Raw genomic sequence first — 13,082 nt, forward strand, 5'->3', positions numbered from 1 at the left:
GGGCTTCTGTTTCAACACAACATAGACAGCCAATGGGCTTCTGTTTCAACACAACATAGACAGCCACTGGGCTTCTGTTTCAACACAACATAGACAGCCACTGGGCTTCTGTTTTAACACAACATAGACAGCCAATGGGCTTCTGATTTAACACAACATAGACAGCCAATGGGCTTCTGTTTCAACACAACATAGACAGCCAATGGGCTTCTGTTTCAACACAACATAGACAGCCAATGGGCTTCTGTTTCAACACAACATAGACAGCCAATGGGCTTCTGATTTAACACAACATAGACAGCCAATGGGCTTCTGTTTCAACACAACATAGACAGCCACTGGGCTTCTGTTTCAACACAACATAGACAGCCAATGGGCTTCTGTTTCAACACAACATAGACAGCCAATGGGCTTCTGTTTCAACACAACATAGACAGCCAATGGGCTTCTGTTTCAACACAACATAGACAGCCAATGGGCTTCTGTTTCAACACAACATAGACAGCCAATGGGCTTCTGTTTCAACACAACATAGACAGCCAATGGGCTTCTGTTTCAACACAACATAGACAGCCAATGGGCTTCTGTTTCAACACAACATAGACAGCCACTGGGCTTCTGTTTCAACACAACATAGACAGCCAATGGGCTTCTGTTTCAACACAACATAGACAGCCAATGGGCTTCTGTTTCAACACAACATAGACAGCCAATGGGCTTCTGTTTCAACACAACATAGACAGCCAATGGGCTTCTGTTTCAACACAACATAGACAGCCACTGGGCTTCTGTTTCAACACAACATAGACAGCCAATGGGCTTCTGTTTTAACACAACATAGACAGCCAATGGGCTTCTGTTTCAACACAACATAGACAGCCAATGGGCTTCTGTTTTAACACAGGCGGGCCACAAACAGGCGGGCCACAAACAGCTAAAATAACGTTGCAGGACAACAATGGTGTGCAGAACGGCATCTCAGAAACGCACAACTGGTCGGTCCTTGTCACAGATGGGCTATTGCAGCAGACGACCACACCGGGTTCCTATCAGCTAAAAAACAAGTAGAAGCGGCTCCAGTGGGCACGCCATCACCAACACTGGATAAATCCCGGGTTCCTGTTGCGTCATGCTGATGGGCGAGTCAGGAAGCCGTAAGCCGTATGAGTCCGTGGAACCATCCTGCCAGGTGTCAACGGTACAGGCAGTGAGAGGTGGTGTACAGGTGTGGGGAATGTTTTCCTGGCACACGTTAGGTCCCTTCATCCCTTGACACATTCATAGAGCCTTTATGTAGTTCACCGGTGTGTAAATAAGACTCGCTATAAGCATTTATAACAGCTCATAACTCTTTACAATACATTACACACAGACCAGACGCCAGAATCCCTTTCATATGGAGAGAGAGAGAGAGAGAGAGAGAGAGAGAGAGAGAGAGAGAGAGAGAGAGAGACAGAAAGAGACAGAGAGAGAGAGAGAGAGAGAGAGAGAGAGACAGAAAGAGACAGAGAGAGAGAGAGACAGAAAGAGAGAGACAGACAGAAAGAGAGAGACAGAAAGACAGAGACAGACAGAAAGAGAGAGACAGAAAGACAGAGACAGACAGAAAGAGAGAGACAGAAAGAGAGAGACAGAAAGAGACAGAGAGAGAGAGAGAGAGAGAGATAGAAAGAGAGGTTCGTGGAATTCCAACAGCATTAGATCATGGAAACTTCATGCTTCAAACTTCAAACTTGCTACTGACTAGAAAACATTTCAAATTCAAAGTCCAAATACTCTCATGGCTCCTATATATGAACACATTACAAAACATACTCTCATGGCTCCTATATATGAACACATTACAAAACATACTCTCATGGCTCCTATACATTTACATTTAAGTCATTTAGCAGACGCTCTTATCCAGAGCGACTTACAAATTGGTGCATTCACCTTATGACATCGAGTGGAACAGCCACTTTACAATAGTGCATCTAAATCTTTTAAGGGGGGTGAGAAGGATTACTTTATCCTATCCTAGGTATTCCTTAAAGAGGTGAACACATTACAAAACATACTCTCATTCCATTTGGAAAAGGCAGAGCGCTGATGGAGAGAGAGAGACTGGGGAGACTGGGGGGGGGAGAGAGAGAGACTGGGGGGAGACTGGGGGAGAGAGAGAGAGGGACTGGGGGGGGGGGGGGACTGGGGGGAGAGACTGGGAGAGAGAGAGAGAGACTGGGGGGTGACATGTCTTTGTTTAACTTCACACACGTTTGATTGTTTTCCTCCCCACATTGTCACCACCAGATCAAAGCGTCAAAGCCAGGGTCACGGCACAGTGAAAAAGAGCTGTTCCTGGTATTCAGAGTCATCTGTGGCAGCCGTCGGGGAGAGAGAGAGAGAGAGAGAGAGAGAGAGAGAGAGAGAGAGAGAGAGAGAGAGAGAGAGAGGAAACTCACTGGCATTCTTTCGCTGCCCCAGTGGAGCCCGTTGCCGCAGCAACGGCTAACACCGCGAAGCGAGTCATTTTTCAAGTCATGCAACAAGAGGCGACATATTATTGCCAATCAACTCCTTGTTTATGGCCTGTGTTGTGCCAGCCGGACACATTAACCTTAACCTTAGCCTTGGGGTGGCAGGTAGCCTAGTGGTTAGAGTGTAGAGGTGGCAGGTAGTCTAGTGGTTAGAGTGTAGAGGTGGCAGGTAGCCTAGTGGTTAGAGTGTAGAGGTGGCAGGTAGCCTAGTGGTTAGAGTGTAGAGGTGGCAGGTAGTCTAGTGGTTAGAGTGTAGAGGTGGCAGGTAGCCTAGTGGTTAGAGTGTAGAGGTGGCAGGTAGCCTAGTGGTTAGAGTGTAGAGGTGGCAGGTAGCCTAGTGGTTAGAGTGTAGAGGTGGCAGGTAGCCTAGTGGTTAGAGTGTAGAGGTGGCAGGTAGCCTAGTGGTTAGTGCGGAGAGTGTGGGAGGTGGCAGGTAGCCTAGTGGTTAGAGTGCGGAGGTGGCAGGTGGCCTAGTGGTTAGAGTGTAGAGGTGGCAGGTAGCCTAGTGGTTAGAGTGCGGAGGTGGCAGGTGGCTTAGTGGTTAGAGTGTAGAGGTGGCAGGGTAGTGGTTAGAGTGTAGAGGTGGCAGGGTAGCCTAGTGGTTAGAGTGTAGAGGTGGCAGGTAGCCTAGTGGTTAGAGTGTAGAGGTGGCAGGTAGTCTAGTGGTTAGAGTGTAGAGGTGGCAGGTAGTCTAGTGGTTAGAGTGTAGAGGTGGCAGGTAGTCTAGTGGTTAGAGCATTGGATGAGTAACCAGAAGGTTGCAAGATCAAATCCCCGAGCTGACACAGTAAAAAAAACTGTTGTTCTGCCTCTGAACAATTCAGTTAACCCCACTGTTCCTAGGCTGTCATTGAAAATAAGAATTTGTTCTTAACTGACCTGCCTAGTTAAATAAATAGAAAATGTACCTTAACCTCACTAAGTTCTTCTCTGGAGGTGAATGTACAGTACCAAACATTAGGAACACCTTCCTACTATTGGGCTGTACCCCCTTTTGTCTTCAGAACAGGCTCAATTCTTCAGGTCATGGACTCTGCAAGGTGTCGAAAGCGTTCCACAGGGATGATGGCCCATGTTCACTCTAATGCTTCCTTCCCAAAATTGTGTCAAGTTGGCTGGATGTCTTTTGGGTGGTGGACCCAGCAATATTGCATTTCTTGACACAAGCCCGGTGTGCCTACTACCGTACCCTGTTCAAAGGCACTTAAATCTATTGACTTGTCAATTCACCCTCTGAATGGTCACACATACACAATCAATCTAAATGTGCTACAGGATAACCAGAGTGGAGGTTTATTGGTCTGCTACAGGATAACCAGAGTGGAGGTTTATTGGTCTGCTACAGAATAACCAGAGTGGAGGTTTATTGGTCTGCTACAGGATAACCAGAGTGGAGGTTCATTGGTCTGCTACAGGATAACCAGTGTGGAGGTTCATTGGTCTGCAACAGGATAACCAGTGTGGAGGTTCATTGGTCTGCTACAGGATAACCAGTGTGGAGGTTCATTGGTCTGCAACAGGATAACCAGAGTAGAGGTTCACTGTTGTGTCATGCACACTCTTTAACCACGACAATATATACATGTTTGTCCAACACGATCTCTCCAAACGTCAACTTTTTAAGTTGCTTCAAACATCACATTTCAAAATGTTTTTGACACCCAGGATTGCTACTCCTACTCAGGCAAACGTTGAAGTGTTTGTAAGGGTTAAGGATCAAATAAAAACATACCATCGGGATTGAACACATGACCTTCAAATCCCTGTGATTATTCTCATTACACTGTAGTCATTGGGGCGGCAGGGTAACCTAGTGGTTAGAGAGTTGGACTAGTAACCAGGAAGTTGCGAGTTCAAATCCCCGAGCTGACAAGGTACAAATCTGTCGTTCCGCCCCTGAACAAGGCAGTTAACCCACTGATCCCCGGTAGGCCGTCATTGAAAATAAGAATTTGTTCTTATCTGACTTGCCTGGTTAAATAAAGATACAATTTGGTGTATGTTTTTATCCAGAGTGGCTCACGGTAGTGAATACATACATTTTCATGCTTGCTTTTGTCTGCTTACCTCCAGAAGGAGTCCGCTCTCTGTGATGCTGTTGCCCATAGCCTTAGGCAGGCTGTCTTTCCTGGGCTCGGGGACAGAGGTGGATGGACTGATGTGCTTTCTGCTGGACGGCTTCTCGTGATTAACTGGAAAATAAGAGAGAGGGAAATAAAACATAAATACAGTTACAAAGTTGATATTTCTGATGACTTGACTCTGTCAACTTGTTCTTGTTTAGTGGTGGACAAACTACTACTAATGTAACCTTAATATAACGAGGCAAGTCAGTTAAGACCAATTTCTTATTTACGATGACGTCTTACCAAGACGTTGCTGGGCCATTTGTGCGCCGCCCTATGAGACTCCAAATCACGTCTGGATGTGATACAGCCTGGATACGAACCAGGAATTGTAGTGTCACCACTTGCTTTAGACCCCTGCGCCACTCAGGAGCCCGACTGTACTACCTACTATACTGATCCCTGTACCACCTACTATACGGCAGGGTAGCCTAGTGGTTAGAGCATTGGACTAGTTACTGAAATGTTGCAAGTTCAAATCCCATAGCCGACAAGGTACAAAATCTGTCGTTCTGCCCCTGAACAAGGCAGTTAACCCACTGTTTCTAGGCCGTCATTGTAAGTAGGAATTTGTTCTTAACTGACTTGCCTAGTTGAATAAAGGTTTTTTATAAAATTACAAAAGTTTTAAAAATCCATACCACCTTTTATACTACCTACTGTGCTACCTACTATTCTACACTATCTACTGTACTACGTACTATATTTCCTTGCTATACTACCTACTATACTACCTACTGTGCTACATACTATACTGCCTACCGTACTACATACTGTACTACTGTACTACACACAATGTTACCTACTATACCATCTACTATACTACCTACTGTACTACCCACTACACAACCTACTATACCTCCTGCTATACTATACTACTGTACTTCATGCTATACCACCTTCCGTACTACATACTATACTACCTACTATACTACCTACTATACTGCCTACTATACTGCCTACTATACTACTGTACTACATGCTATACCACCTTCTGTACTACCTACTATACTACCTACTATACTACCTACTATACTACCTACTATACTACCTACTATACTACTGCCTACTATACTACATGCTATACCACCTTCTGCACTACCCACTATACTACCTACTATACTACCTACTATTCTACCTGCTATACTACCTACTATACTACCTACCACACTGCCTACTATACTACTACCTACTATACCACCTGCTGTACCACTGTACTACCCACTATACTACCTACTATACTACCTACTATTCTACCTACTATACTACCTACTATACTACCTACTATACTACCTGCTATACTACCTACTATACCACCTGCTGTACCACTGTACTACCCACTATACTACCTACTATACTACCTACTATTCTACCTACTATACTACCTACTATACTACCTACTATACTACCTACTATACTACCTGCTATACTACCTACTATACTACCTACTATACTACCTACTATTCTACCTGCTATACTACCTGCTATACTACCTGCTATACTACCTACTATACTACCTGCTATACTACCTGCTATACTACCTACTATACTACCTATTATTCTAGCTACTATACTACCTACTATACTACCTACTATTCTACCTACTATACTACCTGCTATACTACCTGCTATACTACCTACTATACTACCTGCTATACTACCTGCTATACTACCTATTATTCAAGCTACTATACTACCTGCCATACTACCTACTATACTACCCACTATACTACCTGCTATACTACCTGCTATACTACCCTAGCAATACTACCTACTATACTACCTACTATACTACTGTACAACCTGCTATACTACCTACTACTATTCTACCTCTTATTCTAGTCTCCTCAGTGTAGTCTGATTGGTGGAAACCAGGGCAGTTAATGAGAGTGCCGTGTAGTCTCTCTCTCTCTCTCTCTCTCTCTCTCTCTCTCTCTCTCTCTCTCTCTCTCTCTCTCTCTCTCTCTCTCTCTCTCTCAACTCTCTCTCTCTCACAACTCGTCTCACAACACACACACAACACTCACTCTCTCTCACAACTCTCTCTTATGAAAGCCTGGGAGAAGATGCTAGTCCGGGAAAGACAAATATAGAGAATGATTAAAATCGTTAAGAGTTCTGCTTCCTGAGCCAACATCTTCCTGAGCCAATCATTACCCTGGTGTTTGGTGTTGTGTCAAAAGAAAACCTAATGGGTCAACGTTTATATGCTCTCTTTATGTATAACCAGGTGACAACTGCCAGACTAGTAGGTCTAAGTGACCCTTCTTCCTCCCGCTGCTTTAAATAATACAACCCTCAGATGTCAGAAGCAGTCTATTACACAACACAGGCAATACCAATACAGGTGTGTTCTTATATGCAGGGTGTATCATATAATCGTTATGCATGATTAGTATCCATCAGTCATACGCGTACACAACTAGTGAAGAGAACGCGTAAGGGCCCCTCACCTTCTAGTCCTCTGTAGCTCACAACCCCCAAACATTTTAAACGCTTAGTGGTATCAAGAGCCCTGCAGGTGGAGCAAAGCACAGAAGCAGACTCATCCTCTGTCTAACATTCCTCCAACTCAACATCATGTCACTCATCCTCTGTCTAACATTCCTCCAACTCAACATCATGTCACTCACCCTCTGTCTAACATTCCTCCAACTCAACATCACGTCACTCACCCTCTGTCTAACATTCCTCCAACTCAACACCATGTCACTCATCCTCTGTCTAACATTCCTCCAACTCAACATCATGTCACTCATCCTCTGTCTAACATTCCTCCAACTCAACATCATGTCACTCATCCTCTGTCTAACATTCCTCCAACTCAACATCATGTCACTCATCCTCTGTCTAACATTCCTCCAACTCAACATCATGTCACTCATCCTCTGTCTAACATTCCTCCAACTCAACATCATGTCACTCATCCTCTGTCTAACATTCCTCCAACTCAACATCATGTCACTCATCCTCTGTCTAACATTCCTCCAACTCAACATCATGTCACTCACCCTCTGTCTAACATTCCTCCAACTCAACACCATGTCACTCATCCTCTGTCTAACATTCCTCCAACTCAACATCATGTCACTCATCCTCTGTCTAACATTCCTCCAACTCAACATCATGTCACTCATCCTCTGTCTAACATTCCTCCAACTCAACACCATGTCACTCATCCTCTGTCTAACATTCCTCCAACTCAACATCATGTCACTCACCCTCTGTCTAACATTCCTCCAACTCAACATCATGTCACTCACCCTCTGTCTAACATTCCTCCAACTCAACATCATGTCACTCACCCTCTGTCTAACATTCCTCCAACTCAACATCATGTCACTCATCCTCTGTCTAACATTCCTCCAACTCAACATCATGTCACTCATCCTCTGTCTAACATTCCTCCAACTCAACATCATGTCACTCATCCTCTGTCTAACATTCCTCCAACTCAACATCATGTCACTCATCCTCTGTCTAACATTCCTCCAACTCAACATCATGTCACTCATCCTCTGTCTAACATTCCTCCAACTCAACATCATGTCACTCATCCTCTGTCGAACATTCCTCCAACTCAACATCATGTCACTCATCCTCTGTCTAACATTCCTCCAACTCAACATCATGTCACTCATCCTCTGTCTAACATTCCTCCAACTCAACATCATGTCACTCATCCTCTGTCTAACATTCCTCCAACTCAACATCATGTCACTCACCCTCTGTCTAACATTCCTCCAACTCAACATCATGTCACTCACCCTCTGTCTAACATTCCTCCAACTCAACATCATGTCACTCATCCTCTGTCTAACATTCCTCCAACTCAACATCATGTCACTCATCCTCTGTCTAACATTCCTCCAACTCAACATCATGTCACTCACCCTCTGTCTAACATTCCTCCAACTCAACATCATGTCACTCACCCTCTGTCTAACATTCCTCCAACTCAACATCATGTCACTCACCCTCTGTCTAACATTCCTCCAACTCAACATCAAAGCACACAAACACTCACCCTCTGTCTAACATTCCTCCAACTCAACATCATGTCATCATCTGTTCAGCAAAGACATGTTATTGTTTCTAGTGTAACAAGTCATTATAGGCACACAAAGACATGTTTCACAATTGCAACTCTGAGAATATATCATCAATCTGGAGGGAGGGAGGGAGAGCAGGGAGGGGAGGGACATGCGGGATTGGGAGGGGGAGGGAACGGGAGGGAGGGAGGGATAGGCAGGGGAGGGAAAGACATGGGAGGGAGGGAGGGAGGGAGGGAGGGGGAGTCGGGGAGGGAGGGACAAAGAGCGGGATGGGATTGGAGGGAGGAGGGAGGGAGGGAGGGAGGGAGGGAGGCAGGGAGAGCGGGAGGGAGGGTTTCTAGAGAAAGAGTCATTAGAGAGCAGACAGAAGACATGTTTCGACTCCCTGTGAAGGCCTAACGTTCAACTCTCTGGGAAGGCCTAACGTTCAACTCTCTGGGAAGGCCTAACGTTCAACTCTCTGGGAAGGCCTAACGTTCAACTCTCTGGGAAGGCCTAGTGTTCAGCTCTCTGGGAAGGCCTAGTGTTCAACTCTCTGGGAAGGCCTAGTGTTCAACTCTCTGGGAAGGCCTAGTGTTCAACTCTCTGGGAAGGCCTAGTGTTCAACTCTCTGTGAAGGCCTAGTGTTCAACTCTCTGGGAAGGCCTAGTGTTCAACTCTCTGGGAAGGCCTAGTGTTCAACTCCCTGTGAAGGCCTAGTGTTCAACTCTCTGGGAAGGCCTAGTGTTCAACTCCCTGTGAAGGCCTAACGTTCAACTCTCTGGGAAGGCCTAGTGTTCAGCTCTCTGGGAAGGCCTAGTGTTCAACTCCCTGTGAAGGCCTAGTGTTCAACTCTCTGGGAAGGCCTAATGTTCAGCTCTCTGGGAAGGCCTAACGTTCAGCTCTCTGGGAAGGCCTAGTGTTCATCTCCCTGTGAAGGCCTAGTGTTCAGCTCTCTGGGAAGGCCTAGTGTTCAACTCTCTGGGAAGGCCTAACATTCAGCTCTCTGGGAAGGCCTAACATTCAGCTCTCTGGGAAGGCCTAACATTCAGCTCCCTGGGAAGGCCTAACATTCAGCTCTCTGGGAAGGCCTAGTGTTCAACTCTCTGGGAAGGCCTAGTGTTCAACTCTCTGGGAAGGCCTAGTGTTCAACTCCCTGTGAAGGCCTAGTGTTCAACTCTCTGGGAAGGCCTAGTGTTCAACTCTCTGGGAAGGCCTAGTGTTCAACTCCCTGGGAAGGCCTAGTGTTCAACTCCCTGTGAAGGCCTAGTGTTCAACTCTCTGGGAAGGCCTAGTGTTCAACTCCCTGTGAAGGCCTAGTGTTCAACTCTCTGGGAAGGCCTAGTGTTCAACTCCCTGTGAAGGCCTAGTGTTCAGCTCTCTGGGAAGGCCTAATGTTCAGCTCTCTGGGAAGGCCTAACGTTCAGCTCTCTGGGAAGCCCTAATGTTCAGCTCTCTGGGAAGGCCTAACATTCAGCTCTCTGGGAAGGCCTAACGTTCAGCTCCCTGGGAAGGCCTAACATTCAGCTCTCTGGGAAGCCCTAATGTTCAGCTCTCTGGGAAGGCCTAACGTTCAGCTCTCTGGGAAGGCCTAATGTTCAGCTCTCTGGGAAGGCCTAACATTCAGCTCTCTGGGAAGCCCTAATGTTCAGCTCTCTGGGAAGGCCTAACGTTCAGCTCTCTGGGAAGGCCTAACGTTCAGCTCTCTGGGAAGCCCTAATGTTCAGCTCCCTGTGAAGGCCTAACGTTCAGCTCTCTGGGAAGCCCTAATGTTCAGCTCCCTGGGAAGGCCTAGTGTTCAGCTCCCTGAGAAGGCCTAACATTCAACTCTCTGGGAAGGCCTAGCATTCAGCTCTCTGGGAAGCCTAATGTTCAGCTCTCTGGGAAGGCCTAACGTTCATCTCCCTGGGAAGGCCTAGTGTTCAGCTCCCTGTGAAGGCCTAACGTTCAGCTCTCTGGGAAGCCCTAATGTTCAGCTCTCTGGGAAGGCCTAACGTTCAGCTCTCTGGGAAGGCCTAGTGTTCAACTCCCTGGGAAGGCCTAGTGTTCAACTCTCTGGGAAGGCCTAACATTCAGCTCTCTGGGAAGGCCTAACGTTCAACTCTCTGGGAAGGCCTAGTGTTCATCTCCCTGTGAAGGCCTAGTGTTCAGCTCTCTGGGAAGGCCTAGTGTTCAACTCTCTGGGAAGGCCTAACATTCAGCTCCCTGGGAAGGCCTAACATTCAGCTCTCTGGGAAGCCCTAATGTTCAGCTCTCTGGGAAGGCCTAACGTTCAGCTCTCTGGGAAGCCCTAATGTTCAGCTCTCTGGGAAGGCCTAGTGTTCAACTCCCTGTGAAGGCCTAGTGTTCAACTCTCTGGGAAGGCCTAGTGTTCAACTCTCTGGGAAGGCCTAGTGTTCAACTCCCTGTGAAGGCCTAGTGTTCAACTCCCTGTGAAGGCCTAGTGTTCAACTCCCTGGGAAGGCCTAGTGTTCAACTCTCTGGGAAGGCCTAGTGTTCAACTCCCTGTGAAGGCCTAGTGTTCAACTCTCTGGGAAGGCCTAGTGTTCAACTCCCTGTGAAGGCCTAGTGTTCAGCTCTCTGGGAAGGCCTAGTGTTCAACTCCCTGTGAAGGCCTAACGTTCAGCTCTCTGGGAAGGCCTAACATTCAGCTCTCTGGGAAGGCCTAACATTCAGCTCTCTGGGAAGGCCTAACATTCAGCTCCCTGGGAAGGCCTAACATTCAGCTCTCTGGGAAGCCCTAATGTTCAGCTCTCTGGGAAGGCCTAACGTTCAGCTCTCTGGGAAGGCCTAACGTTCAGCTCTCTGGGAAGGCCTAACATTCAGCTCTCTGGGAAGCCCTAATGTTCAGCTCTCTGGGAAGGCCTAACGTTCAGCTCTCTGGGAAGGCCTAACGTTCAGCTCTCTGGGAAGGCCTAATGTTCAGCTCTCTGGGAAGGCCTAACGTTCAGCTCTCTGGGAAGGCCTAACGTTCAGCTCCCTGGGAAGGCCTAGTGTTCAGCTCCCTGGGAAGGCCTAACATTCAACTCTCTGGGAAGGCCTAGCATTCAGCTCTCTGGGAAGCCCTAATGTTCAGCTCTCTGGGAAGGCCTAACGTTTAGCTCTCTGGGAAGCCCTAATGTTCAGCTCCCTGGGAAGGCCTAACGTTCAGCTCTCTGGGAAGCCCTAATGTTCAGCTCTCTGGGAAGGCCTAACGTTCAGCTCTCTGGGAAGGCCTAATGTTCAGCTCTCTGGGAAGGCCTAAGTGTTCAACTCCCTGGGAAGGCCTAGTGTTCAACTCTCTGGGAAGGCCTAATGTTCAGCTCTCTGGGAAGGCCTAACGTTCAGCTCTCTGGGAAGGCCTAGTGTTCAGCTCCCTGTGAAGGCCTAGTGTTCAGCTCTCTGGGAAGGCCTAATGTTCAGCTCTCTGGGAAGGCCTAACGTTCAGCTCTCTGGGAAGGCCTAACATTCAGCTCTCTGGGAAGGCCTAACATTCAGCTCCCTGGGAAGGCCTAACATTCAGCTCTCTGGGAAGCCCTAATGTTCAGCTCTCTGGGAAGGCCTAGTGTTCAACTCCCTGTGAAGGCCTAGTGTTCAACTCCCTGTGAAGGCCTAGTGTTCAACTCTCTGGGAAGGCCTAGTGTTCAGCCCTGTGAAGGCCTAGTGTTCAACTCCCTGTGAAGGCCTAGTGTTCAACTCCCTGTGAAGGCCTAGTGTTCAACTCTCTGGGAAGGCCTAGTGTTCAACTCCCTGTGAAGGCCTAGTGTTCAACTCTCTGGGAAGGCCTAGTGTTCAACTCCCTGTGAAGGCCTAGTGTTCAGCTCTCTGGGAAGGCCTAGTGTTCAGCTCTCTGGGAAGGCCTAACGTTCAGCTCTCTGGGAAGCCCTAATGTTCAGCTCTCTGGGAAGGCCTAACATTCAGCTCTCTGGGAAGGCCTAACGTTCAGCTCTCTGGGAAGGCCTAGCATTCAGCTCTCTGGGAAGCCCTAATGTTCAGCTCTCTGGGAAGGCCTAACGTTCAGCTCTCTGGGAAGGCCTAACATTCAGCTCTCTGGGAAGCCCTAACATTCAGCTCTCTGGGAAGCCCTAATGTTCAGCTCTCTGGGAAGGCCTAACGTTCAGCTCTCTGGGAAGGCCTAACGTTCAGCTCTCTGGGAAGCCCTAATGTTCAGCTCCCTGGGAAGGCCTAACATTCAACTCTCTGGGAAGGCCTAACATTCAGCTCTCTGGGAAGGCCTAACGTTCAGCTCTCTGGGAAGGCCTAACATTCAGCTCTCTGGGAAGCCCTAATGTTCAGCTCTCTGGGAAGGCCTAACGTTCAGCTCTCTGGGAAGCCCTAATGTTCAGCTCTCTGGGAAGGCCTAACGTTCAGCTCTCTGGGAAGGCCTAGCATTCAGCTCTCTGGGAAGCCCTAACATTCAGCTC

At 47.6% G+C, this 13,082-nt stretch overlaps 1 protein-coding gene across 1 annotated transcript in view; it reads right to left on the reverse strand.

Moving 5' to 3' along the window:
* The window catches only part of LOC118383507 (uncharacterized), a 23,767-nt gene extending 18,725 nt beyond the window's left edge, over positions 1-5,042 (reverse strand). Inside the window, exon 1 of the mRNA XM_052484008.1 lies at positions 4,587-5,042. Within this exon, the coding sequence (XP_052339968.1) occupies positions 4,587-4,742 (156 nt within the window). The 5' untranslated portion in view covers positions 4,743-5,042. The remainder of the gene's footprint in view (positions 1-4,586) is intronic.
* Positions 5,043-13,082: the final 8,040 nt, after the last annotated feature.

The sequence above is a fragment of the Oncorhynchus keta genome, chromosome 28 (assembly GCF_023373465.1).
Source record: "Oncorhynchus keta strain PuntledgeMale-10-30-2019 chromosome 28, Oket_V2, whole genome shotgun sequence".
Lineage (NCBI taxonomy): Eukaryota > Metazoa > Chordata > Actinopteri > Salmoniformes > Salmonidae > Oncorhynchus > Oncorhynchus keta.